At 33.7% G+C, this 27,991-nt stretch overlaps 2 protein-coding genes across 2 annotated transcripts; both read left to right on the top strand.

The window, feature by feature from the left end:
* Positions 1-8: 8 nt before the first annotated feature.
* LOC125835839 (sm-like protein LSM3A) lies at positions 9-5,781 on the top strand. The gene is made up of 3 exons (XM_049514942.1): positions 9-204; positions 2,740-2,835; positions 5,419-5,781. Exons 1-3 carry the CDS (start codon positions 88-90, stop codon positions 5,497-5,499), a joined length of 294 nt encoding a protein of 97 aa, XP_049370899.1. The 5' UTR covers positions 9-87; the 3' UTR covers positions 5,500-5,781.
* Positions 5,782-7,291: 1,510 nt separating this feature from the next.
* LOC125835803 (protein BOLA2) lies at positions 7,292-18,159 on the top strand. Its single transcript, XM_049514905.1, has 3 exons — positions 7,292-7,429; positions 17,635-17,657; positions 17,734-18,159. Exons 1-3 carry the CDS (start codon positions 7,367-7,369, stop codon positions 17,927-17,929), a joined length of 282 nt encoding a protein of 93 aa, XP_049370862.1. The 5' UTR covers positions 7,292-7,366; the 3' UTR covers positions 17,930-18,159.
* Positions 18,160-27,991: the final 9,832 nt, after the last annotated feature.

Below are 27,991 nucleotides of genomic sequence, written 5' to 3'. Positions count from 1 at the left end.
ACTTTTATAATTAGGGAAAAGAGCCCTAAAATATACAATCAAATAATCGCATTTGAAATTTACACAGAAAGAGAGAGAGAAAGCGCCATGGGAAGTGAAGAGGAGAGCACAGTGAAGGAGCCATTGGATCTCATAAGGCTTAGTCTTGACGAGAGAATCTACGTTAAGCTCCGCTCCGACAGAGAACTCCGTGGCAAACTTCATGTATGTTAACTGTTTCCCCCAATTTCTATTGGCCGTTGTTTGTTCTATCCTTTTGTTGATAATTTATCTGTTGAATAGTAGAATTGAGCCTTACATTGATGCACGTTGGTAGTTTTTTAAGTTTTGATCTTGGTAAGTTATGTTGTACCTGTTACCCCTTTTGCTTCGTTTTCTAGGGTTTATGATTTTTCTTTGTTTTCAATTTTCTTTCATGTTCAGGTTTCCGTTTCAATTTGTTTGACTGGTTTTAGCTTGGTACAGAGTTTAAGAAAATGAAAATATAATCTTGCTGTATTGAACTAAAATATGTTGGATATACCAAAATACTGGTCTTAAACATGCATGTGAAGAATTAAAATTAAGGAGTTACCAGAAAAAAGTAGTATTTTTTTTTAATACTGACTAAAAAGTGAAGTAAGACGAATAAATTGAAGTCGACTGAGTAGCAGTTGACGGAGCACAATTATATGTGTAGGGCAGAAGCCAATGCATAAAGAAATACTGTTTAATCTTGTGGTCTTAAACATTATGTGGAAAATTAAAATTAAGGAGTTAGCTAATAAAGAAAGAGCTATTCTTTTTTAAAACTGAATAAAAAGTAAAGTCAGGAAACAAATTGAAATGGAAGGATTAGGAATTGACGGAGCACAAGTATATGAGTTGGGCAGAAGCCAATGCATTGATGGGATATGATTTCAAGCATTGGCCCATCAATCGCTAGGCTGGCTGAGCTACGTTATGCTGAGGGTGGTCAGGTGGACCCCCTTCGCCTATAAATGCTACCTAATATGGTTATATATTAAAGTTTGTACACCTTTGCACTAACTTTATTGGTAGCTCAATGGTTGAAGGCGTTCCTGAATGGCCTAGTTACGCAAGTTTGATTCCTAGTAGCTGCAGCAGTCTTATTTTTTTTAAAAGCAACAAACAACCAAACTCACACCTTAATATAATGGTAATTGATTATTTTCTACATCTATTAATTAAGCAGTTATAATAGTTAATAAATCTGCTATTAATGTGTCTTTGACTTTCTTTTACTTTTATAAAATATTTAAATAAAAGTAATAAAACCTTAAAATTTAAAATTTATTTCTTTTTAGATAGAGCCCTCCTCTCTTTTTCTCCTTTTTCTTTTTGCTATGTCCATTCACTCTTTCTATAATCTGTTTTGCATTTCTTGCGAAGTGTTATTACGGTAGGAAATTGAGGATGACTCGAAGTGTATTCCAATATAGTACTATGTGTTCTAAAGGTTTGATTTTTCATGTTATATATGAAGTTCTCAAGAATATAGACATACCAAATATTCTTTCGGAAACAATATATTAAAGAATATGATGGTAGGTAGGTGCTAATTGATGAAGAATAGGAAAGAGGGTATATAAAGATATTAATGCACTGTCATTATTCAATCAAGTAATATAAACATGGGGAGATCTCGGGTTTCAACTATTGTGCATGACCAAGTTATGTAATGTATTGGTATGCTGTTAATACATAAAACACGTGTAGATTATATGCAGTCTACAGCAACTGAGGACTATCTTTAAGCGGCTGGAGGTGAAGGGAGATATGGACAATTGTATTCTATTTTTTCTATAAAATCTCTTTTTGCATGATAGGATGTGATTTTCTGTAGTGTTAGCATTTCAGTAGAAAACAAGGGAGACGTTCTTTCTTTTTACTCGGATGGGGTTATGAGTCACTAAATGTTTACATGGAATGAAAATAGTAGAAGGAAAGCAGCACGATCACTCTCATGTGGGTGTAAGAAATAATTTGGCAAGGCAGAATGCCTATTTTGCTGATAAGAACGCCTTTTGAGAACTTCCATTTGTCATTATCTCTTGAATAATAAAATGTCTGAAAAATAGGAATATAAGGAAATAAGTAGACGCAAGAAAGGAGACCTTATCTGTGAAAGGAAGCAACTAACAGATAAAGTAAAACTAGACTATCGTCAGAGCAAATATGTAAAAGCATCTTTACCCAGTGTCAACATTGTAGATGGTTGGGTGTGAAAGCTTTGACAAATAATGGTGAGAGGGGAATAAGCAGTGACCTGTTTCGATCATCAACGAACCCTACTTGCAGGCGGAAAGGCATTAGATTAAATACCATAAACCTGCATGTTAAGTGGAGATTGTGTTTCTTGTTTGCCTGTTTCTTCAAATATCTGTTTTGCCTGGTCACTTAGTCCTGAGAAAAAAATATAAGACTATTGTCAAGTTGTTGCAATACCAAAGAATGCTGAAGAACAATTACATGATGTTCCTTGTTAAAAAAATGGGAGCAATTACATGATGTTGCTGGAAATTACTGAACTATGTTATGGTCTTAGGGGATTATCTTGCTATTGCTCTGCTTTAAGGATACTATAATTTGTTTTTGTTTTCTGATTCTTGTTAATTTCACACGCATCATAAGTTCCAAAAACTCAATTTGATTTACAAGCATACATGAATAATATTTTAGTTTTGAAAAAAAAATCTTGTGTGGCGACACTAAGCTGTCATGTGGTTTCCTTTTCAGGCTTATGATCAGCATCTTAATATGATTCTAGGTGATGTTGAAGAAATTGTGACCACAGTTGAGATTGATGATGAAACATATGAAGAGATAGTTCGGGTATGCTTTATTTCTCTTACCTTCTCTTTCTCTTTTTTTTTTTTTTTGGTTTGAAATTAAGATATATTTCTTCTCCCCTTCTCTGGTCATTGCAATACATCATTCCAATTAGCATCAGACCCTGGGTTGTAATATGTTGGAAAGTGGACTATACCTAGTGCTCTGTACAATAAGCTGGCTTTGACGGCCACCTACTCTGTTGTATTTTGTTTCATTTCTCCCTCAATAGTATTCAGTAGTGATGCTCCACCATTTCTTTCATACCAAGGGACATTTGCTTTAACTTGTCTAATCCCCCCTTGGAAATTAGTGAATGATTGGTGTACACAAGATTTATTAGGCAGTTTATGTACTTGGAATCATCTACGGCGAAAGATGTATCACGGAAATTCCTTTTTCCAACTTAAGCTGCTAAAAGGTTTTTTCACTAGGTGATGTTTGGGTCTTGAAAAATGTAATTGTAGTTCCTAAGCTGGGAGTTACTGAACGGTTCTAATGTGATGCTGCAGGGGTACTTGAGAAAGAGTGAAACAATCTATTATACCCTTATTTACACTTCTTGAAAATTGTAAAAGTGTATGTTGTTTCCCTCCAATTTATTTCACTTGAATTCAAATAAGTGGTTGTAATTTTGAAGTGAAAAGTTGTCATAAAGGTAAAATTGTAACTTTACTGTGCTAATCATTGTTGCCTTAATCTGTGTGTCATTTCTAAAGTGGACAACTAAAAAGGGACGGAGGGAGTATTCAGTAGTGATGCACAATGATTTCTTTCATACCAAGGGACATTTGCTTTAACTTGTCTGACCGCCCCCCCCCGCCCCCCCTTGGAAACCAGTGAATGATTGGTGTACACAAGATTTATGAGGCAGTTTATGTACTTGGAAACATCTACGGCGAAAGATGTATCACGGAAATTCCTTTTTCCAACTTAAGCTGCTAAAAGGTTTTTTCACTAGGAGATGTTTGGGTCTTGAAAAATGTAATAGTAGTTCCTAAGCTGGGAGTTACTGAGCGGTTCTAATGTGATGCTGCAGGGGTACTTGAGAAAGAGGAAAGAAAGAGTGAAACAATTTATTGTCTCCGCGTAGATAGAACATTGTTTAGCACCCAAGGAGGTGGCCTAGAGGTCAATGAAGTAGGTGAAAACCTTGGAGATTAGGGTTCAAATCCCATCAGAGAAAAAGCATTAGGACATTAGGCGATTTCTTTCCATTTGCCTAAGCCTTGGTGGATAGAGTTGTCCTGTACCTATGCTGGTGGGAGATTGCAAGTACTTTGAATAGTCAAGGTGCGCACGAATAAGCCTTGGACACCACCATTGTTAAAAAACATTGTTTAAGTAGTAGCTAGCTATTTAATAGAAAGGCAATTTTGAAACTCTTTCTGGGTCTATTCTTTGTATACCTCATGAAGTAGAAACCTAATTTAGAAGTGGAGGGCGGAGCCCATTAGTCAAGACTCAAGTAAAATAGAACGTTTTACGAAGCATTGCTTCCTTCATGTGGCTAGTGTAAATTAGTGAGTTATATGGCTAGATGGAAACAATATGTTTCTCCTCGTATGTTACATGAACTCAGATAATAGTCTAAAATAAGAATGGATCATGCTAGAGAAGGCCAGAGAACACATGTATGTGCCAATACCTGATTCAGATCTCATCCACAGCATATCAGGTCATCACAGACCTGGGTGTGCCAGGTGAACGAAAGAGTCAGCCTGATTTACTTTTTGAGAGAAAGAGGACATTGTTCTCTCCTGTTTTGTTTTCCTTTTGTACTGTAGAGTGAGATGTACTGAGAGGAATTGGGTTATTGTAGAAATAGCCAGAAGTTTTGAATGGTCGATTCAGATTAATGGTTAGGATGGAAGTTAACAAGGAGAGCTATGTGGTGCAGGAAATTTGGTACATGTATGTGCACCACCCCCCCCCCCCCCAAAGAAAAAAGGAAGAGTAGAAACAGTTGTCTCGGTGATTGGTTTGTGTGCAAAAGATAAGGAGCCAAGTCCATTGCTGTAAACTCTGCTAGTGTTATGGCTTTAGATGATGAAATGAACTTTAGTTCTTAGAAGATAGGTGCTCCTTTTCCATCTGAAGTTTCGAGAAGCTTTCTACTCTTATTACCACTTGTAGTAGAACTAGGGGTGTATCCTAAGGGTCGATTCACGTGCATGCATGCTCCCTTTGTTAGACCACGTATAACAATATTATAACTCTTCAATACTACTTAAATACATTTGTGTGTAACCAAAGCTTAAAGAGTCCAATGGTTATGTGTGTGCACCTCATAAATTTCAGCTATTCTTTAAACTAGGGTCCTAAAGTACTTGTGCACTTTGGCAATAAGAATCAAAAGGTTGAAGCCATCAAATTTAAATCCTTATTCGCTATTAATCGTAGTGCACCCATCTTGTTGAAATCCTAGATCTGCCCCCATTAGTAGAATGTATTTATTTTGGATTGCTTTTTGCAAGAGTAGTTGTGTGTATGTTTATGTCAGTTGGGGAAGCATGATTTTCTACTCTTTCTGCACACTAATGATTACAAAATCAGCTGACATTGATTCTCTTGATTGTGTTTTAGGCAACAAGACGGACCATCCCATTCCTATTTGTTCGTGGAGATGGTGTCATTCTGGTGTCTCCTCCACTCCGGACAACTTGATAAGGAGAGGCATAGTCATGTATGAAATCTGCAAGCACGCTACATTTGGTTGACTCGACTATTGTGTGGGGGGAAGGGTGGTCTGTGATTTTGTGTAGTACATTTGTTTTTCAAAGCACACATGATTACAACGTTGAAATCCTTGTGTCCTTTCTGGCCTTCGATATTTGTAAACTGTGCTTTATATGTTTACCTAATTGAATAGGGCCTGATGAAACAACTTGAACTTCATATTTCTATGTACAACTGCATCTGCTTATCAAAATAGGGATTGGTCGCAAAGTTGATTTTCAGTCCTCTGTCAATTGACTTGACAACATGCTCTAACTCGAATCTGTCTCTTTGTGTGTGTACGCGCGTTGATCACCGTGTAGTGTGTACAACTTTAAAATGAGAAAATTCTCCATCCTAGTTGACCTGTGCTTTTTAAGTGATCTCACTCACTGGTAAATTCTTTCATGTTTGTATTATTCCTTCTTTCAAGGCCAAGTAGATTCCATGGGTTTTGCAAAAACCAGGAAACTGAATTAAGCAGACAGACTCTATTCATTCTGTGTCACTAATTCATAGGTTAATTATTTACTGATTGTATTTAGGGAAAATTAAAAAAAAATAACTTCTCCTCCATTGTTCTCTCCTTTCCTCATTGTGATGATTTATCTTATTCGAATTGGATTTCTTGGAACATATGCTTTCTTTTTTTGTCGTCAAAGATCCCCAGTCTTTTCATTAATGGACCATTTACCCTGCTATGTTTCGCCCATATAAAATTGTTCGTAAAATGGGCTGATTTTGAAAGATTCTTGGTTCAAGTGTAATAAATTTAGATATAAAGGAGACAATAAAGAGAATATGACAAACAAGGAAAAGTCTACAAGAGAGGAATCAAAACAACAATAAAATAATGTGATAATCGAAACACAATAAATAAATATACAAGGATAAATTATTAAAAACAATAATAAAAACAAGAACTACAATAATAGAACTAGTATCATTGCAAACATCAGTCACCCTAAGCAACACAACATTGCACTATCTACTTTCTCTCCTAATAACGTGCCTTCAACACCTTCTCCCGACTTCACTTGTGAAATTTCATTGAGCATGTAATTGTTCTTGTTATTGTTATAAATTATTTGTTTTGTCGTGGGTAATTTCCACTATTCATTATGGAAAACTGTTTGAACATAAATTGATGTATTTTTTTTTGAATTTCAACATTTGAAATTCAAAATTGTTTTCACACTTTTCACTTCAAATCACTCTTAAAGACTACCATTCTAATTTATGTATGTTCATGTTCAGATACAATTTTTAATTTTCAAATATTATTTCTAACTTGAAAATAAAATAAAAATATTTTTTAAATTTCACAATTTTTATATTCGAAAGTCCACTTCATTTCAACAATTTCTTATCACATTAACCTCTAAAATTTATTAAATATTTTATTAAGATAAAATACTCACCTTTAAATTTTTTATCGAGACGAAAAATACTCCCTTTTAAGTTTTAATCATCTTAAAGGCTTAAGGGTTGTTTGACATGAATGATGGGATATATTAAGTTATATTTTCTAAAATTAGTTATTTCGTCATATTATATATATAAATATAAATACATGTAAAATAATTCAACTCAATATTATAATACAAATATAGTGATAAATAAGTCCCCCACAAACTAATATCCCTAAACAAACCTAAAGTAAAGTTAACTCTACATTCTACATATTATGTCAGATTATTATCCTTACGGGAGAATAAAAGTATAAAAGAGAATATTTCGGCTATTTTGCTCCAAATTCCTTCTGTAATACAAAGTACTAGTAACAAAGAAGGGCGGTGCAAGGGTTAGAGAGATCATGGGGGTGACGAAGGAGCAAGTAGAATCTTCATTGACGGCAAAGCTCAACCCTTCTCATCTGGTAAATTCTCCCCTATATATATGTGTGTGTTCGTTTAATTTGTTGAGTTCATACTAGTTTTGATAGGAAATCTCAACTAAACAGGAACTTGGGGTTTATCATGATTTGGGAGTTCCATGTAGAAATTTTGGTTGTGAAAAGTTGAAAGAAGATTATGGATAAATAGGTCAAAAAATACATCTTTTTCAGTTTTAGATTTTAATTTAAATTCTAACTTTTCATCTGCCTTGATTGGGGTTTTGCACTATGAAGTTGATATTTGTTGGATTTGGTACTTTTCCAAACCTAGAAATAGAGAAGTCTCAGCTGAATGGTTGATGTGGAAGCTTGAGACTAAGATGTTTTAGGCTAAATATCTGTCAAACATGTACATTAGTATTCTCTTCTCTGGTATGTGCTTAAAGGTGTCAATTTCAATCAGTTGGTATTTGGTGGATTTTCGAAGAGTTTTATTGCTTAAAAACCAGGGAAGCAAAAGCACAACAGATGACAATCTGCAAGGGAAGTGTGTAAGAGTGAGGTGAGGAATTAGGCATGGAGTTGGATTTCAAAAAGTTGAATTATGTAAAACAACTCTGAGGTCGTTTAGCTGAGTTTGTTTTCTGGTTAGCATAAGTAGTAACTAGTATGTGCAAAGGACATAGCTCGCCGTATAAAATGGCTATGGGAAGTGTGGGGGCAGTTAAGACCCCTCATTCCACACACTCTCCACACCCTACCCAACCGAACTGACAAAATCGAGAGGCACTAAGAGATTGTCACAATTTTTACACTCTTGGTTTTGCATCTGAGTTGGAGTATAAATGTTAGTCTAACACATTTTATATGTCTCATTGTTTACTCATTGCTTCACAAATTTGTTTAACTATGGTTTTGACCAGGTATCTTGCTAACTATATGAACCAATAGTTCTTATTGTATGTTAGAGAATTTATTAGTTACATTTCGATCTCCGTAATTTGCTGTTCAGTATGGTTTTGTGCCAATAGGCCATGCGGGTGCCTAATTATTCATGATAGCTCTAGAGACTTGGCCAAAATCTCATAAGAGCTGCCCCAGTCCACTTCTCATATAGGTGAATTCATCAATTGTATACTGCCTTAAATACACCATTCTTAAGGACTATGAATTCATTACAAGTTTATAACTCATCCTCACAATTAGTATCAATTCAACACTCTCTTTTTGTGCGTAGAGTCAATATTGACTTGTTGTTACCATATGAATCTACTACATGGAATCTCCAATCACATAGGTTGGTTTGCTATCTTTATTGACAATCATATCAACCTTAACTCGAACTCTTTTGAGGTTTGTAGAATTAATTTTCTTCCCACAAGTTTAGTCAGAGGATCGGTCAAATTCACTTCTGACTTCACATAATCAATTAAAATTATTTCGTCTCTCAAGCTGCTTAACGGCATCATGTCTCAATTTCATGTGTCTACTCTTACAATTATAAAATTTATTCTTTACCGTAGCAATTTCGGTTGGACAATTATTATGAATAGACACAAGAGACAACATGTCCTTTATTAAAAGGATATTAACTAGCAAATTTCTTAGCCCCACAGCTTCAGAACCAACTAACTGCAAAGCTACAAACTTTGATTCCATAGTCGATCTAGCAATGATTGCTTGCTTAGTTGATTTCTACGATTTTGCACGCCTACCAAGGGTGAACACATAGCCACTAATGTATTTTGTCTCATGTAAATCACAGTTCCAATTTGCAACATCTATATGCCTAAGTTGTCGTCGATGAACTTATTTAAATTGGGAAATGAGGCTATATTCTAGAATAAAGTTTAAGTATCCTAGTGGACAAATGTGTTTAAGTAATAGTTGAAGGAAATAAGATTTGGAAATGAAAATGAATATGGAACAAAGTGAGTTACCTATATGCTTTACCTACTTGCTTTGAGTTATGTGCTTCACTTATGTGTTTCACCTACTTGTTTAGACGTCCTACTAGGTTGAGCTACTTGCTTGGACGTGCTACTTGGTTGAGCTAGTTGACATCTTACTTAGTTGAACTAATTGTTTGGACGTCCTACATGCGTGAGCTACTTGCTTAACTAGGGCGACCCAAGTGCTTAAGAAAAATTAATGATTTACTAGTCTAAGTAAGCAAATAGTAGGTACCTCCTTAAGAACAAAGGGCGAAAATTTAAAGAAGTCAAGTAGGTGCATCACTTACCTAAGAATCAAGGGCCAAAGATTAGAAAGTAGGTCTATCACCTACTTAAAGGCTTATGGCCCAAAGATAAGGACCAAAAGGTGGGCTATCTTGGGTCAGCCCAAGACCCATCTTCTCATGTCCATTAAAGACTATATAAATGTATACGCAACTTCATAGGTTTATTTGCTTGAGCTATGTGCTTCACCTACTTATGCACTACGACAATAATGCAAAAATTCAAACCTTATTAAAGTAAGAAATAAAAATCCTCTAGAGTCTATTACATATCGTTCTCAAAACCTGAAAGTCATCATATAAAGGACATTTAATCTCCAAATACTAAGTGTGGAAGTATCAAAGAAACCATAATAAATGAATAAAATAGTTTGTGTGAAAACTGAGGACATCATGTCATGATCAAGAGAATCCAACACGAGCTAGAAGGAGTAGCTCACCCTAGAATTTGATGTGTTGGAGACTGGCTAGAGCTGAGGGCAGTACACTCGTTGCACTCCACAAAGGGAAAACGAAGAACAAAATACAAGTAGGGATCAGTACAAGGCAATATGTACTGAGTAGATAGCATCGACTTTCTCAAAATAGGAATCAATATGAATAAAGTAATAATATGAAATGAACTATAACACTTAGTAGGTGGCAAACACAAACAACATGAACCAGTGACAATAATAATGAAGCAAATACGCAATTAATCACAATATAAGAACACTCATGAGGACTCATGCCTCCACACCACGCTCTTTTGGGAAATTGATTCTTTGAGATTGAGTACTTAAGTTAATTTAATATGTCTTCCTTTAATGTTACCGTGTCAGAATGTGACACCTGATCCAATAATATCATGTCGGAATGTGACATCCGATCCAATAATATCGTGTCGGCTAGTGGCACCAGATCTAACAATATAGTTAATTCATCATTCTTTCCACTTAACAATATTTCATTACACCTTCTTTATTCAAGACATCACCGTGATAGAACAAATTCAAGATTATGGATTTCACGGTCTTGGTATTACACACCAATCACAACAACACATGAATCATCCAAACCACAACAATTAAGTACACAGAAAATTTCACAGAATTACTCAATGACTATCATTCACTATTAAGAGTCTCTCTATCACATATAATAAATCATAACTTACCTCCATCGAATAATCGAAATAAAGCAAGCTAATTCCCTAATGCTTTTCCTTTCCTCAATGCCTCAGTACGTTTTCAATTTATCAAATATACAAATTCGCAATCGAGTTTGTAGACACCCATATTACTATATCCAAATTCCTAAATTTTGATACCAACTAAATACTAATATATCAAGTCTCATATGTTCCTAGTTTTTCAAGCCTAGGGTTAAGTCTCAATTCCTTTAATATCATAAATTTAATGGTATTCGTATAATAAATTACACCTAACATTTAATTACCTATCTCAATATATTACAACTTACTTCATAATATGATAATAAAATAATGATGTTTAAAATTGAAGCCACTGGTTATGAACCAGTGGCAACAACTGTGGACCCAATTGCAACCCTCAATTCGTTAGTAATCATTACACCACCAATCGACTAATTGATGTGCCATTAGCCATCCACTAATATTTGTCTCCACAAGGCCATTGGTGTCAAACAATTTCATAACAATACGAAAAACCCATGTGAAGTAACCAACACAGTTTCAACTCAATATATATATATATATATATTACTATGAAGATGTTTATGATTTCTTTGTTGGTTGTCATGAGCTACTTCATAAGATGAATATAGTGGGGAGAGGTTTGGTGTTGAGTTCGTGACATACCAATTTAGGGAGAAGCCAAAATGTGGTGGCGGTCTCATGCTAAGTGCCGACCAATAAAGGCGCTACCTATGATTTGGGCAACATTTTCTAGCTTCTTCATGGAGAAGTATATATCCCGAACTTTGAGGGACCATTATGTCTAGTTCTACCATTCTTAAGGGTTATCTACAATCACAACTACTAATCTAACATTTCGACAATGTTGTTAGAGGTTTTGTATACTCGGGTGTATCGCTCGATGGGTGGTCACCTGATCATTTCCTACTTTGGGTTAAATAAGTCTGATTCTCCCTTGATGAATACCTGATGTCTAAAGATCAAATTTTTATAACTTAAGCTCGTGGAAAGTTTATGTTGTGAGAATGGAAATATTGATAAGATATATGATGGTTTATGTATTATGAGTGTGTGGTGGTTGATTCAGGTTCACTTCTGATTGTAGCCAGTATGATTTAGGATTTTATCATGGTTATGTGAGAAAAGATTTGTCATGATGATTGTGTCAAGGTCTTTGAGAACATGTTGTAGACGTGTGTACGATTAATTTTGGGGTGGCTATTAGGAATAGTTTTTGTTGTTAGTTGAGTTTACATACTACAATAGATATCATTCGAGTATTGAGATGACCCCACTTGAGGCATTGTATGGGAGGATGTGTAGGTCTTCAATTGGTTGGTTTGATGCATTTGAGGTGAGACCTTGGGGTACTGATCTTTTGAGGGAATCATTAGAAGGTAAAATTCATTCAACTTAGAGCAGGCAGAAGGAGTATATAGACCGGAATGTCAGGGACATGGAATTTATGGAGGGAGAGCAAGAGTTGGTGAAGGTTTCATCCATGAAAGGTTTGGTAAGTGAGGTAAGCTCAGTCCGAGGTACATTGGGCTGTTTGAACTGCTTAAGCGTATGGGAGAGATGGCTTATGAATTGGCTTTGCCTCCAGGGGTTGTCAAAAGTACACCCGATGTTTCATGTGTCTATATTGAAGAAATATCATGGTGATGGAACTACATTATTCGCTGGGATTCGTTCCTTCTTGATGAGAATCTATCTTATGAGGAAGAGCCTATAGCTATTCTAGATATAGAGGTCCGCAAGTTGAGGTCAAGGGAGATTGCCTCTGTGAAGGTCTAGTGGGAAAATCGTCCGGTTGAGGAGTCCACTTGGGAGACTGAGGCTACTATGCAGAAAAGATATCCATTTTTTAATCGAGTCGGGTGCCCTTTCTTACCCTAACCTTTCTTTTGACTGTTTGGGGACGAATGGTGGGTAAATTGGTATCTCTGATGTAACGACCTGCTAGGTCGTTTTGAGTACTTGAGCTTCCTATTTCATAAATGACTCTTCCGATTGATTCTAAATGGGTATTTTGGACTATTTGTTAACTATAGTTATTCAATTGATGGTTAATATTAAATTATTAATATTTTGTTGATAATTCATGGGTCAAGTTTGAAATTTATTTAATATCATATATCACTTGCCCCATGTTTATTAAAATAAGTTAATGGGGTTGTTACTTTTTAGTTGGTTGAGCTACTTGCTTAGACGTCCTACTTGGTTGAGCTACTTGCTTAGATGTCCTAGTTACTTGAGCTACTTACTTGACATCCTACTTGCTAAACAAGGGCGAGCCACGTGTTTAAGGAAAATTAATGACCTACTAGTCTAAGTGACTAGTAGGTGCATCACCTCTTAAGAACAAAGAGGCCAAAATTTAAAGTAGTCAAGTAGATGCATCACCTACTTAAGAATAAAGGGCAATAGGTTTATCACTTACTTAAAAGCTTATGGACCAACGATATGGGACTAGATGTGGGCTGTCTAGGGTAAACCCAAGACCCATCTGCCCCAGCCCATTAAGGGCTATATAAACATATAAGCAACTCTATGGTTTCATTTACATTACACAACCAGCTCTCATATCTCTCTCAAGTGAGACAACCGCCCTAATTCCTTGTAGGGTTCTTGAATTCTTTCTTCAATTCCAGAAAATCAGTCCACTAAATCACCTTCTATCCTCCTTGACTTCAAGTAGATTGGAAAGTTTTTCAAAGGGAATAAGTGAAGGAAGTTATAGGACTTGGGCAGCCAAGCAGCCGCCTCTCATGGAGAGTGTGGATAATGTGGTCTTAAATGCCCCCACACTTCCCATAGTCATTCTCCACGGCGAGCTTTGTCTTTTGTGCATCCTACTTACGCTAACCAGAAAACAGACACAACTAAACAATCTCATAATTGTTGTACATACTAATTCAACTTTTTGAAATCCAACTTAATTTCTTACGTGATTGAGAGGGAGAGAGATGAAAGCTGATTTATTACAAGTGTAAATGACCCATGAAGCTACTTATACATTTATATAGCCCTTAATGGGCTGGGGTAGATGGGTCTTGCGCTTACCCACGATAACCCACCTCTTGGCCCTTTATCTTTGGGCCATAAGACTGCCTTCTTAAGTAGGTGATGCAACTACTTGACTTATTTACATTTTGGACCTTTGTTCTTAAGTAGGCACCTACTAGTAGGGTTGTGCAAAAACCGATTTAACCAATAAACCGAACCGAAAAAAACACTATTGGTTTATTGATATTGGGTTATTGGGCTAACGATTTTTAAACGGTTTTGCAAAATTTTTTATTGGGTTATTGATTCGGTTTTCGGTTTTATAATTTTTGTTAATGGTTAAACCGATAACCCAATAAGACTATGCTATATTTACTAGTCTTATTGTTAATGGTTAAACGATTGTTACTTTCACACTTTTTGTTAATGGTTAAACGATTGTTACTTTCACACTTTTTCCTTTGAATGTGTCTAATGTCTAAACTTGCAAGAAAAATGATTGTTACTTTTATGATTATTACTTTCATGCTAAATGCTAGAAAAATCATATGGTTTATTTGAAAATTTTCTTATCGTGTATATAATATATATGAGTATTTTCTTATTGGTTAAACCGAAAACCGAACCGTTAAGTACCATAAACCGATTAACCAAAAACCGATAAGAAATATGTTATTGGTTTGGTTATCGGTTTGAAGTATTTACAAACCGAAAACCGATAAACCGAACCAATAACACCTAAAACCGAACCGAACCGACCGATGCGCACCCCTACCTACTAGTTACTTGCTTAGACTAGTAGGTCATAAATTTTCCTTAAGCATGTGAGTCTCCCTTGTTTCAAGTAGCTCAAGTAACTAGGATGTCAAATAAGCAACTCAACCAAGTAGGACGTCCAAACAAGTACGTTGTCTAAGCAAGTAGCTCAACCAAGTAGGCCGTTTGCGCAAGAAGGTGAAAATGGTACATTCCATAGTACATCTGTTTGAAGTGAGGGAAAGGCGAGTGAGATATAGTTCATTTTTTAGCATTTCCTGATGGGAAAAGGTCCAAATATACCCAATACTTTTATTTATATTATATCCTTCCTCTATTTACCCTTCCGGTCAAAGGAGCCCCCACCATTATCTTTCGTCTGAAATGTGCCCCTCCACCTTGAAAGAGTTGGTCTAGCCACGTAGGGTATATTTGACCTTATCAATTGTTCAGGGTATATTTGACTTCTTCAATTGTTCTGGGTATATTTGGTTTACCTGGCTGACTGGCTCTATCGTGAAAAATGATAGAGCCATGCTGGACATCCGTTAGAGGGAGGGAAAAATATGGGACGGAATTAGCAATTCGGGGCTTTCATGAACCGGAAAGGGAAGTAACCGCAGGCAAATGTAAGACAAACCGAATATTCAGTGATAAAGTTGAACCTTTTTCCTTGATTTTGATCACTAGCCATAAATTGCCAGTCTTGGAAACAAACAGGGTTAGAACATTTAACATCTTAAATGATTTTCTAAAAAAGGAGCTAAACTTGTTGAAGTGTTTTCTAAAAAGGTGCTCTAATAAGTCCTTATCTCAAGAGCATATACCATCATAGCAAGATTTCAGGTACATCAATGGTTGGGGGAAGGAACTTAGGTGATGTTTGGTTGGGAGTAGTGGAGAAAGTGATCTCCACATCAACTTAGGGGTCGTTTGGTAGTGTATAAGAATAATGCAAAATATAGTGTATTAGTAATGCTTGTATTAGTTATGCTTACGTTAGATATGATGAGGTTTTTTTTATGCAATGTTTGGTTTGGTGTACTAAACATATTATGCATTACATAATTTTCTTAGAAAAAATATTGTTTACAAAAATACCTCCACAAATATAGTGGAGAGGATGTAAAAAAAGTTTTTGAGGGCAATTGTGTCTTTAATAATGTTAATGCATGCATTAGAACCCATTGCATTACTAATGCATAGAAATAGATGGTATTAGTAATACACTCTTCAATACACAATAGAGTGTATTACTAATACAAGCATTAGTTATGCATAGGTTAGAAAAGTGTACCAAACAAGGTACTAGTAATACATCACACTAAAGCAAGCATTATTTTCTCCAATACACTCTACCAAACGACCCCTTAGTGTTAATATAATGTTTGGTTTCACTTTTTGTTTCCACATAAAATTTAGGATATTTATAGTACAATTTTTGTTTCCACTTCTCTTGTCGCATAACTGATTTCCTCATAAGTTGCGGGTATCTATATATTATTTTCTGCAAGATAAAATGTGCAATAAGAATGTGGGGATTAGTCTAACATGGAGTAAAATTATACGATGACAAAAATAACAAAATATGTGGTATCCAATATTTATTTTGTCAAAAGAATAAAAAAAATATTTTTAAATATGCACTTTAGTATAACAAATCAAACATCCATTGAATAAATAATCCTTCCACTACAATTGTTGTATTATAACCTTAACCTTGCATTTCAATCCCTACATTACAATATCTACATTGCCATCCATGCATTTCTAATTCCCGTATAAATTGCTTCTAATCCAAACGACCCCTTAAAGCATTGTGGTACCTGAGATAGTTGCTCTTTTCCTGGAATATATATATGAGCTACCTATTATTTATGTCAATAAGAGACGCCATACTAAGATTTCAGGTACATTAAGGGCTAGGTGGAAGAACCTTAAAGCATTGAGGAACCTTAGAGCTTTTCTTTTATTGGAATACATATATGAACTACCTTTATTTTGTGTCAATAAGAGAGACGCCTGTCATGTAGGTTGCAGATCTTCTTTTTGTATCTAATTAAGTGTATGTCAATCTCTAAACATAAAGGTGCTATATAAATAAAAGCTTCAAGCATTACTCAATTTGAGGCATTATCTTTTAACTACACTTTCTCAATTGGAAAAGAATAACGAGAAGGAAAGCAAAGAACCAGTATTTATGTCAGGTTTAAGAGAGGTATGACCGTAGGAGTTTGCGGGGAGCATAACTAAGAAATAAGCACTGAATGTGGGCTAATGAGGCAAAACATCCTTGAAGTTGATATCCTGTTTCACATAACCAGCAGACACTGATCATATGTATATTGGAGCACAGGATCTTCATATGGGATAAATAATATGTAAACTTTGATGTATAAAAGCCGCTAATTTGTTTAGTCACCTCAGCAGTTTGTGGGCATGCTATAGTTAATTGTCTATTATCCTCTATGATAGTTATTTATTAACCGAATAGGAATGCTTTTCATCATTTGCTTATATATTTTTATCTGTACGTTTTGGCTCGCATATTTGATGTTCTTGGTTGTACCTCCTATTCTTGAGGGTTGAGATACTTGGAGTTCTATGATAATCCTGGAAAGCCAGTGAAGTTTCCTAGTCTATGTTTAATTGAAGATAACGTTGGATGTGGTAGTTCCTGGGTTTGATTTAGGTGTGCACACTTTTTTTGGGATAAGGGTAGATTTGTGCACTCATAAAAAACAACACACATCTGAGGTAGGGTTTAAATCATGCACATTGGAAGGCAAAGTTGCTTCTAACCCAACTTATGCATTTCAAGGCCATCACTTGGATCAAAAATGTCACCAGCATTAGTGCTTTGCTTTTAAAATTCCACAGGTCAAATGAGTGTGTTGATTAATTCCTCTTTGATCATTTCATGCACCATCTTGGCAATCATTGGAGAGTCAAAAGCACTACTCCATTACTTATTATGTTCTAATTTTTCTACCAAACACTGAAAAACCTTCATATTTTATTTATTCCATTATGTTTGCATAGTAAAAGTACCTAACAATTTCTTTTGATCCTTTATTTTTTTTGCAGGAAGTGATTGATATGTCTGGGGGGTAAGTTCTTATGCATGGAGTTGAAGTTCCATTCTTTTAGGATCTCTTTTCTTACGTTGGACTTGTTCTTTCTCAGATGTGGTGCAAAATTCTCGATAGTCATCGCGACAGAACAATTTGAAGGCAAAAGATTGCTTGAGAGGCACAGAATGGTTAATGGTGCACTGGCCGAGGAGATGAAGGAAATCCACGCTCTCTCTATTACAAAAGCGCTCACTCCAGAGCAGTGGAAACAACAGCAGGAATCTGAAATGCCTCAAGCAGCTGCTTAAATTAATCATAATCTAATCATCTTTATCGACGAAATGCTTGATGACTCAACCATATGGCAAATACTCCCCTATATCTAATGAGGGGCTAACTGTGTTATAGGTTAAGAAAACTGTCTGTCTATCATGTTTTGATTGAACTTGCTGGATTTGAGACTGTATGATAACTTTTAACTATTGAATAATGCAATAGCTCTGGGATTCAATCAATGGTTATTGCTTAGTTGACAAGTTTGTAACTATACGAGCCCGTTCAGCTTGTTATGAGCTCAGAACTTTACTGCTCGTGTGTTTGCCTATAGTTTTCGAGCTTAGCCATTAAGTTCTTACGAGCCTCATACAAAGCAGCGCTCCATAAGTGTGATGAGAAGTAGGGGAATCGGTCTCTTTTCAGTATCAATCCTTATTTACTACGTACATCGTTTCGTTTGTAAATAGCTCAGTTGATAGAGCATTGAGCTATTAACCTAAGGTTCACGAGTTTTGATTGTTCTTGCCAGAAACATCCAGTGCGATCAAATTTCAGCACAACGAAAATAATATGTGATTTTTTCATATTCATCCAAAAGGTGGAAGGAGGGAATTTCCGAACCATTTCTAATATGTAAAGGGCATTTTTTAATCTTTTTTCATTTTTATATTATATGAAGACAATAGTAGATAAGTTAATGCGTGTATTAGTAAGAATCGAAGTGGATTAGAGTCGCCTTTGATAGAAAAGTTCTTTACTCTCCCAAAGTGGAATTTCTCAGCATTAATTTGAATTAGTCGAGTGTCAAAGTAGGTATCGAACACCACTTCAAATATAAGTTTGGCAAAAAAAAAAAAAATTCTCAAATATTAGGTAACTACTATTGAAGAATCATGTTCCTTAGAATTTCAAGAACAAAAACTTGCTATCAACAAGACATTTAATCTTTGAATAAAATTCCTTTTCTTCCTTTTTTTTTTGGTAGATTTGACAACAAATTCTACAAATTAACACACAAATTTCTCCTCCAAAGAAGTGATGCTTGTATTATCATGTATAAGTCATTTTCATAATGCTTTTTGGCTCACTATTATTTTTTCAAACCTATTTATGTTTCAGAAAGGAAAAAAAAAAGGAAAAGAGGAATCATAAGAAACTGTTTATGTTACCTAAAATAGTGTAATCACAATATAGCCACAAATAATACTTTTTAACTTTGATAGAATATAACACTATTTCAAAATCTTTGTTGAAAATAAGATTCATGGGGTTTTGGATTAGACAATTGGAGAGGTAATTATCACTTTTAATTATGTTTTTTTTGTTGGATTAATCTATTGGATTAGTCTGGTAAATCAATATTAAATTTTCTTTTCTTTCCTAGTAATTAAAACTCATATTACTTGGATCGAGTTTACTATGAAATCTCAAATAAACATGACATAGACACAGTTGATAACATCTTCACCATCTAGAGTAACGATGAGTTGAAGAGCACCATGTATTGATAAGTGTTGAGACTTGAGGCCCCGTATTGACTATCAATTTAGATAAGTTATGACTCCATCATAAAAAATAAAAAAAAAACTGCACGAGCTCTCTCTCTATACGACTCAAGTGGTGAAGCCTCTTTCCTTCGCGCATGATTAAGTGCTCTTCTTGATCAAGATATAGGTGTAATTGGGCAATAAGGTGCTTGCTCAATATTTTTTTATTTTTCTTGGTTGCTAATAAGAAATACAAACTGTTAATTTACTTAAAATTTTAACACATAATTTAACATTCAACCAGTAAATGTTAACTTTTTAGAACTCCTTAAACTTAATTTGCAGGGTCGATTCATCTGAACTAAGTATTTTCGACGCGAAATATGAATTTATGTGTACAAATTATTAATATTGCAATAATGGTAGGTCCGAACTCGTAATTTTAAAACGAATTCAATGCTAAGAACTTTAAAAATTGATCGAATCAATCTAGATTTGCCTTTACTAGTTTGGTGGAAATTATCTTTGCCCAAAACTTTCAAAGACTTCAAAACTTTTCTTCAATGTACAAAATAAGGACAAGACTGATCATATTAGTCTAATCAAAAATCATATTCTTATATACACTCAAATGTCATTGAATATAAACCTAAATTTATCCTCAAAATGAATTTGAGAAAATCTGTCTATCTATAAAGAGAGAGAAAAAAAAAAGTTTTCTTCTAGTTCCGGTTCATGGTCTAAATATTCTTGGTTCGTTTTGTCACTTAATTGTTATATGATATGTTGATATAGTTTGGTTCAAACATTGAATACGAATAAATATTTTCCTTGCTTGCAGTCTTGTTAACTCGCAGTTAGGAAGAATTTAGTAATTGGACAAAGGGGATTAATATTCTACAAGGTAATCACACTTCTTAATTAATTAAATTAAGTTACACATCTAAATTATTATTGGGATGGTAATATATAATAATACGAGTAATTAAGTAACATCCTATGAAAATCCTTATAAATTTGAAGTAATTATAATTAGAAACATCTACTTATTTTTACATTCTAGGTCTAATTTGTTTTTCTTTAATCTAACACATATCAACCATGCCAATTCACACTGAAAATCTCATATGACCATCTCCAACCCACCTCTATTTTACTCTCCATTCTCTATATTTGGAGTGTAAAGTAGAGAATGGACACTCCAACCCAACTCTATATCACTCTCTATTCTTCATATTTAGAGAGGTGAATAGTAGTTCTCCAAATTTGGAGAACTACTATTCACACTCTCTATTTCACTTTTTGAATATTTTATTATTATTTCTATTACTTTCTAATTAAAATATTATTTTACATATAATATCATTAATTAAATATCTAATATTCATAATTCATTTTAAATGTAATATAATATTTTAAAAAAATATATTATTTAATATATACACTACTTTCATCCCGAATTAATAGTATTTTAGTTTTTTCTATTTTTCGTCAATAATATAATTTGATTTTATTATTAATTTTCACTATAAAGAATACACAAAATTAAAATGATAAGATTAAAATTTTTATTTAAAAATACAATACATAATATGATAATTTAAATACAAGATAACAATACAATACATAACATAATAATTTAAATACAAGATAAATACAATACATAACATAATAATTAATTCTCGATGAAACAAGAATCATGCCGAAAAGATGTTGAACGTGCATTCGTCGTTATTATGCAGGACCGTCACGTTTTTGGAGAAAGGAAGTGCTACAGGATATAATGACTACATGTATTATACTGCACAACATGATAATTGAGGATGAACGTGACCTTAATGCACCAGTTCAAGATGTCGTAGAGGCTCCAACTCCAACGATAGAAATTGTGGTAAATGAAAATCTCCGATTTGAACAATGTTTAGCTAGACATTAAAAAATTAAGGACAAAAACGTTCATTTTGAACTCCGTAATTCTATAGAGCATTTATGGGAGCAACGTAATAATTTCAAAAATTGAGTGTTTATGTATTGTATTTCACTTTTATTTGAATTTATCCATTAATTTGTATATTATATAAGTAATATTTTCTTGCAATTTATGTTATTTAAAAATTTAGAATAAAATATAATTTTATATTAGATAAAAATATTGAAAAAATAAAATTTTATATCACATGAAAATTATATAAAGTAATTATTGGGAAAAAGAAACAAAGAATTCATATTATGCAATAAGAAGATAAGAATGAAATAGAAATAATACTATAATATTGAGGAGAGAGAAAAAGGTTCTTTTTTAGAGAGTAAAATAGAAAATTGGATTTGAGTTGGTTATCTGAAAAAACAGAAAACTCTATATTTGGAGAGTAAAATAGAGTGTAGGGTTGGAGATGCAATTTGGGGCTCAAGCAGAGGCGTATCCAGGATTTTGAGATGATGGGTGCATTATTACAAAAATGTGGATCTAAGATATAAATTTGATCGGTTTAACATTTAGGTTCTTATCATTAAAATAATTAAAATTTTAGAATTATAGGTCCAAAGTTATTTTGACCTATCCAAACCACTTAGAGAGACATTACCCAATTTTAAAAAGGAAAATAAAACAAGATAACTAAAAGATTCAAATTTCTAACCTCACTTAGAGAGGTGCACCCAACATAATCACACGGTATAATACTTCAAGTGTGGGTTCACATATCTATATTTAAATATTTAAAATATATATAACACTATTATATATGATTTCAGGAGGGGAACATGGGTTCACGTGAACCCGGTGACCCCCTTCTGGATACGCCTCTGGGCTCAAGCCCAAATCAAATCTCTGAATAAGGATGAAACTAAGTTTATCGAATGCTATTTGTGAAATTTCATAAATAATTATATATAAATTTGTTATGATTAAACTTTCATCACATTTATTTCTTTGTTCATCTAATATTGGTACATAATATATTTAACGGTTCAAGTACTTTTGTGGAACTCTTCAATGCACAACGCATATATGGGGATGTGGACATGATTGACCATATTAGTCTAATCAAAAAACATTTTTTGAAGGAGATCATCATATTCGTATAAGATAAACCTAAATTGATGGAGCATGATGAATTGAAAGGAGAACTCAAAAAAGACCGTCTATTCATGAAGCGAAAGAAAGTTTTCTTCGAATTTTACATGCTCTACAAAATCATAAAAAGACTTGTCAAGACTCGTATTATTTTTATATGATGAGACATTGTTGGTTCATGTTCATTGGCTTCAAATATTTTTATTCTTTGTATATAAAGGAGATGGACAAATTGAAAATGCACCATATATTTACTTGCATTGTGTAGTTAACTCAATCGATAGAATTTCTTTTGTACAAGAAGAATCAAATTCTAATGAACTTCTCTATACATCAACCATTTATTCAACAGACTCATTAGCATTAAGGTTCTCTTCATTTCTACACGATATAATAATATACTCAATATAATTTAAAGTGTGCACATATTTTATTACTATCTTGGAAGATAAAGAAGTTATCCATTAGATCCCCGACTAGAAAACATAATTAAACAAATCAAAATGAAAAAATTATGACAAAATTTTATAAAAAACATTATACTATACGATGATAACTTTAATTGTAACAAGTTACAAGTTATGCTTTCAAGTTACGTGACCCCAAAATATCTAGTCAAAGAATCCTTCCCCTTTAATTTACTGTAGTATAGGCTTATCGGTAAAGAAGATTTCTTGTTTAGGTCCAAAAAGCCTGTCATATCCAATATACGACTTATTAGAATTTTCATTATGGATAGAGATATATGACATAGGCAGGGGCGGAGCTATACAGACATCTTTCGTTAAAAAATTACGATGTATATATAAGTTAGATTTTATATTTAAAGATTATATATTTAAAGTTGGATACTCTTGATAAATATTATGTCTTTGACACAGTGATAATATGTGTCCATTTGAATCTATAATTTTTGGGTTCAAACCCTAGATAATACAATGTTTTTTTTTTTTTGTTTATTCATCAAGCTAAATCGGATTGACGTAAGAATATTCATTATGGATAGAGATATTTGGCATAGGCATGACTTAAGATAGCACAGTCTTTAAAAATCCATACCATTTGAATTAATTACAAAAAAAATTCTTTTTCCTTCTCTCTCTTAACATCCGGATACATCACTCCACCTCTGTCAAAACATTACAACTTTATTTGTATACAATGTATTTGGTGCAAATCTTATTGTTGATAATAACCCCAATTATTTCACATCTAAATAAGTATGAATATGATTTATAGCTATGTATCTAATGCATCACTGATATATATTTTGCTATGCATCGGGCAAAAAAAACAATGTATCCGCGAGTTCTGAAAATTCAGGATTATTGTAATTTGAGAAACTTTCAGAAATTGATGTAATTAGCGTCCAAATTGTTGAGATTTCTGTACTTTATATAAAAAGAAATCTAACCACTCTTGATTTGATTTGATATTACTAAAAGGGAAAAAAAAGTCAGATTGAACCCAAACCAAATCGAAATAATTTGATACAAATCCAACTATTGAGGGGCTATTAAGGTAACTTCACATGCTTTGTAAGGGCCGATGAGTAGTTGACTATTTTTCATATATCTAAAATATCTTTCATCATTTTAACCCAAAAATTTCAAAATTTTCATTCTCCTATCCCCTAAGGTAATTATTATGTTTCATTCCCACAACACATATATACACTCTAACCTACAAATTATTTTATTTGCCAACAAATTCATATGCACGTTTATTCCTTAGTTTATATCCTCCATGAAACTATTACTAATCTTTTTTTAAAATCTCCTTTTGATCAACCTTTTTCTACAGTAAATTTTTATTTTTTTGGTTTGGTTATATTATATAAAATAAAATATTAGTAATTATATGTAATGATGTTATTTTACATTTATTATTTTCACTATGTCCAAATCATGAATGATTAAATTAATGGGTAAATAACATAAATTTCACTAATTTAGGAGCTAATTACCTCCCTTTCCATTAGTTTGTAACGTATCTTGATTTGTTCGTTATTGTGTTCATAGATGACATTCTTACCACAATTTGCATCTCGGATACATGTTAACCATATACATATAATTAACTGTATGTAAATTAGGAATGTACATAAATTACGGAGGAAGTCATGCGTATAACAACTTTGGAATACCTGCAGTATCACAAAATTCTAAAAAATTCAAAAAATCTAAATCCTTCCAAAAAAATTTAGTATGAGCAAACTTTACACTTCTTCTCCAGAATGTGAATTTTCGTGTATCTAATGTGTTTATTTTGTGTATCTGGTCTTTTATGTACATCATATGTACTTAATGATTAGATGTATCTAATCTATTTATTTTGTGTTTGTTTATGAATTTGATATAGTTTTTTTTTTTTTTTAAAAATATGTGATATGTACTTAAATGATTAAATGTATTTGATATGTTCATTAAATATATCTGAATTTTCTTTTATGTATCTAATGTAATTTATTTTATGTATCTGATAAAATTCACCTCAAAGCTAGCGAACTCGAAAAAGGAACAATGCTTGAAGGAGAAAATAAATAGATTTAATTAGATCCATTAAAATACGATAGAATTTTTGGTGAAAACTTGCAACTTGTGAAGGTACGTACAAGATCATTTTTCTATTTCTTATCAATCTTTGTGTCTGGTGGAGATTTGTCAATTACTTTGTGTTTTACTGCGTAGTAAATGGTTCCCCAATCCAAATTATTGTTGATGGAACCCTAATCGTATGCAAAATTAATTTATTTTATGTATAAAACTGACGTCAAAGAAGGAGAAATATAAACAGATTTCTCTAAGTATTACTAATAAATTAATTTAGCTTTTCTGGCCGATGAAATCAAAACTATGACCGTTAGAAGCTTTGAAGGTATAGTAATGGAGGTGGATTTTATAACATCTCGCAATTTGAAATAGCTAGGAAGAAGCTAAGAACTGGAAATAGTAATTTTTGGAAATAATGAAAAAATCTGGAAATTTGTTTAAGTTAGGAAAAGTGAGTTTTTGGTCAACTTCAAACGGCCATAACTCCTAACTCAGAATGAGTTAGGTGTACTTATAGATATGGTTGGAAATATCTTGGAATAATCTTTCCAACGCTGCTGAGTTTGCGCAATTCCAAGTTCGTATGAGTGAGTTATGCCCTTTGGAAGTTGGGCTGTTTAAATAAGGAAATGTCCAATCCGAATTTTTGAAGGGTATTTCAGTCCTTTCCCTATCCAATTAATTTAATTCGTTTTAGTGAATTAATTAAGGGTCAAATCAGAATGAGATCAGTTTAGTCAATTGGAAATTCACGCTAGGGCTTGGAGAAAAGAGAAAAGAGAAAAGAGGAGAAAGGAGAATAAAAGCTCAAATTTCACTAAGATCGTGCGATTTGGTGGTGGATTTCGCCAAGAAATTAATCTTACAAGGTATGTGAGTCTTTCATAGCGTTGGGTTCATTCACCCACGCGCCAAACATGTTTAGTTCAGCGAAATTCGTCCTAAAAGAGTTTGAAAGTTGATGTTCTTGACATGTATTCTTGAATTTGGATGTTGTTCTTGAATTGGGATGAATTGAGGAGTTTCTGAGATCTTTGAGTCGAATTATAGAGTTGTTTTGAGTTGAGTCCATATACTGGGTATCAGAATCTAAAATGAATTTGAGATCAATAGTCGAGTTTAGGTGAATTGGGGCTGTAAAACGGAGAAGGAAAAGGTTAAGCGTGATCTGGCATGCAAGTCCACGTCGCGGACTTGCTCCCCCAGTGACCAAAAATTTTCTCCGCGTCGCGGTTAAGATGCCGACTCCTCTGTCTCAAAATTTAATTTCGCGAGTAATTATTTAAAAAACCTCCGCGTCGCGGACTTGTTCCAAGACGATGATTTCGTGACTTTTCTCATGTTTAGCTATTTAAGATCATTCCTAAACATCATGTGATCCTTCCTATCACAAATCAAAATCCTTGAATCCATAATTCAATTCAAGGACTAGTTAAGAGTCAAGTCAAGAGCAGTTAAGATCAAAGTCTAGAGAAGTTCTTAAAGTTTCCAAAAGTCTTTTGCAAACGTTTTAACTTTGTTTTAAGATTTAAGTTTTGAGTTCAGTAAATAGTAAAGCTTGAAGTTCATTTCTTCAAAAGTATATGAGGACTATGTATTCCCAAAGGGTTTAAAATGTTTTCACATTTAGACAAGAAAGGAAACCTCGATTTCCAAAGAGCCTTCGGGCTAGTTTTCAGAAAAGAGTAATCGCTTTCTAAATGTAGCAAGAGGGGAAACTTTAATTTCCAAGATAGCCTTTGAGCTAAGTTTTTGAGCACTAATCTCAAATTACAGAAGAAGTATGTTTTAAACATAAAGAGTTGGTATCATATTTTAGGAGTAGTATTGAACACCGATATGGGGGAGCGTTTAAAGAACCCCCAGCCCCCATAAACCATGTAACCATCATGGGTAGAAAATGGTCCTACTTTTTAGATGAATCCTTGGTGCTTTTTTTAGCATAGACTAGTGGATCCACTTAGTAGTTCAGGTTCTATATCCCCGGCAAGGTATAGAGAAACTCCTATTTGGTTGTCGGTTAGAGAAACTCCCACAACAGTATTTTATATTTTTATATACATAAGAAATATTTGTATTTTCATATACAACCATAGTTCATATTGTATCTTTGCATACATATAGAATTATTATTGTATTTCTAAATACACAGAGTTGACATCATGTTTTAAACAACTTTTCTTTATGTTGCACTTGTTTTTAAACTGCTTTATATTGAAATGAGTTCAGTAAGTTGAGTTAAGTTATTCAGGAGTTGAATAAAGCTAAGGTAAGTATTTCTTTCAGATCCTTTTCAAGCTTAAGTTATGTTTCGCATTCCAACTTGCATACTCGTACATTCAATGTATTGATGCCAGTTCGCCTGCATCTTATTATGATGCAAACGCAGGTAATCAGGATCAACATCTAGCACATCAGTTATCCAGTTGAGCTTCAGAGTTGTTGGTGAGCCTTCTTGCATTCCGGAGGATCCCCTTTTTTCATTACTTTATCATTTTAGCTCATTAGGATGTTGTGGGCCTGTCCCGACATCCATCTCAGTTGTTTTAGAGGCTTCATAGATAGTCAGTCAGATGTTAGTTCATTCGTCATCATTTTGTTATTGGCTTATGTTCAGATTTGAGTTGCTATTTTAGCTAAGTTAAATGTTTATTTTTAAAATATTATGAGTTCAGTTTGAGACATGTTGAGTTATCTTGTATTTGGATTCTCTTTCTTATGTCTAAGTCTTCCGTTGAGTAAGTAAGCCAGGCCAAGGGTTCGATTGGGGCCAGCAATGGTTCCCGAGTGCCAGTCCCGCCCAGGGTGTAGGATCGAGGAGTGACAAACTTGGTATCAGAGCCCAGAGTTCAAGAGTCCTAGGGAGTCTATGAAGCCGTGTCTGTAGAGTCCTAGTTATCGGTGTAAAGCGCACCACATCTATAATTAGGAGGCTGCAATATTTAGGAAAAATTTCTCACTTCCTTCACACTCATTTCG

The sequence above is a fragment of the Solanum verrucosum genome, unplaced genomic scaffold (genome assembly GCF_900185275.1).
Source record: "Solanum verrucosum unplaced genomic scaffold, falcon-dt-bn FXZP01000128.1, whole genome shotgun sequence".
In the NCBI taxonomy this organism is placed as follows: Eukaryota; Viridiplantae; Streptophyta; class Magnoliopsida; order Solanales; family Solanaceae; genus Solanum; species Solanum verrucosum.
Note: the sequence above shows the minus strand (reverse complement) of the source record. Positions and strands in the feature narration are given on the sequence as shown.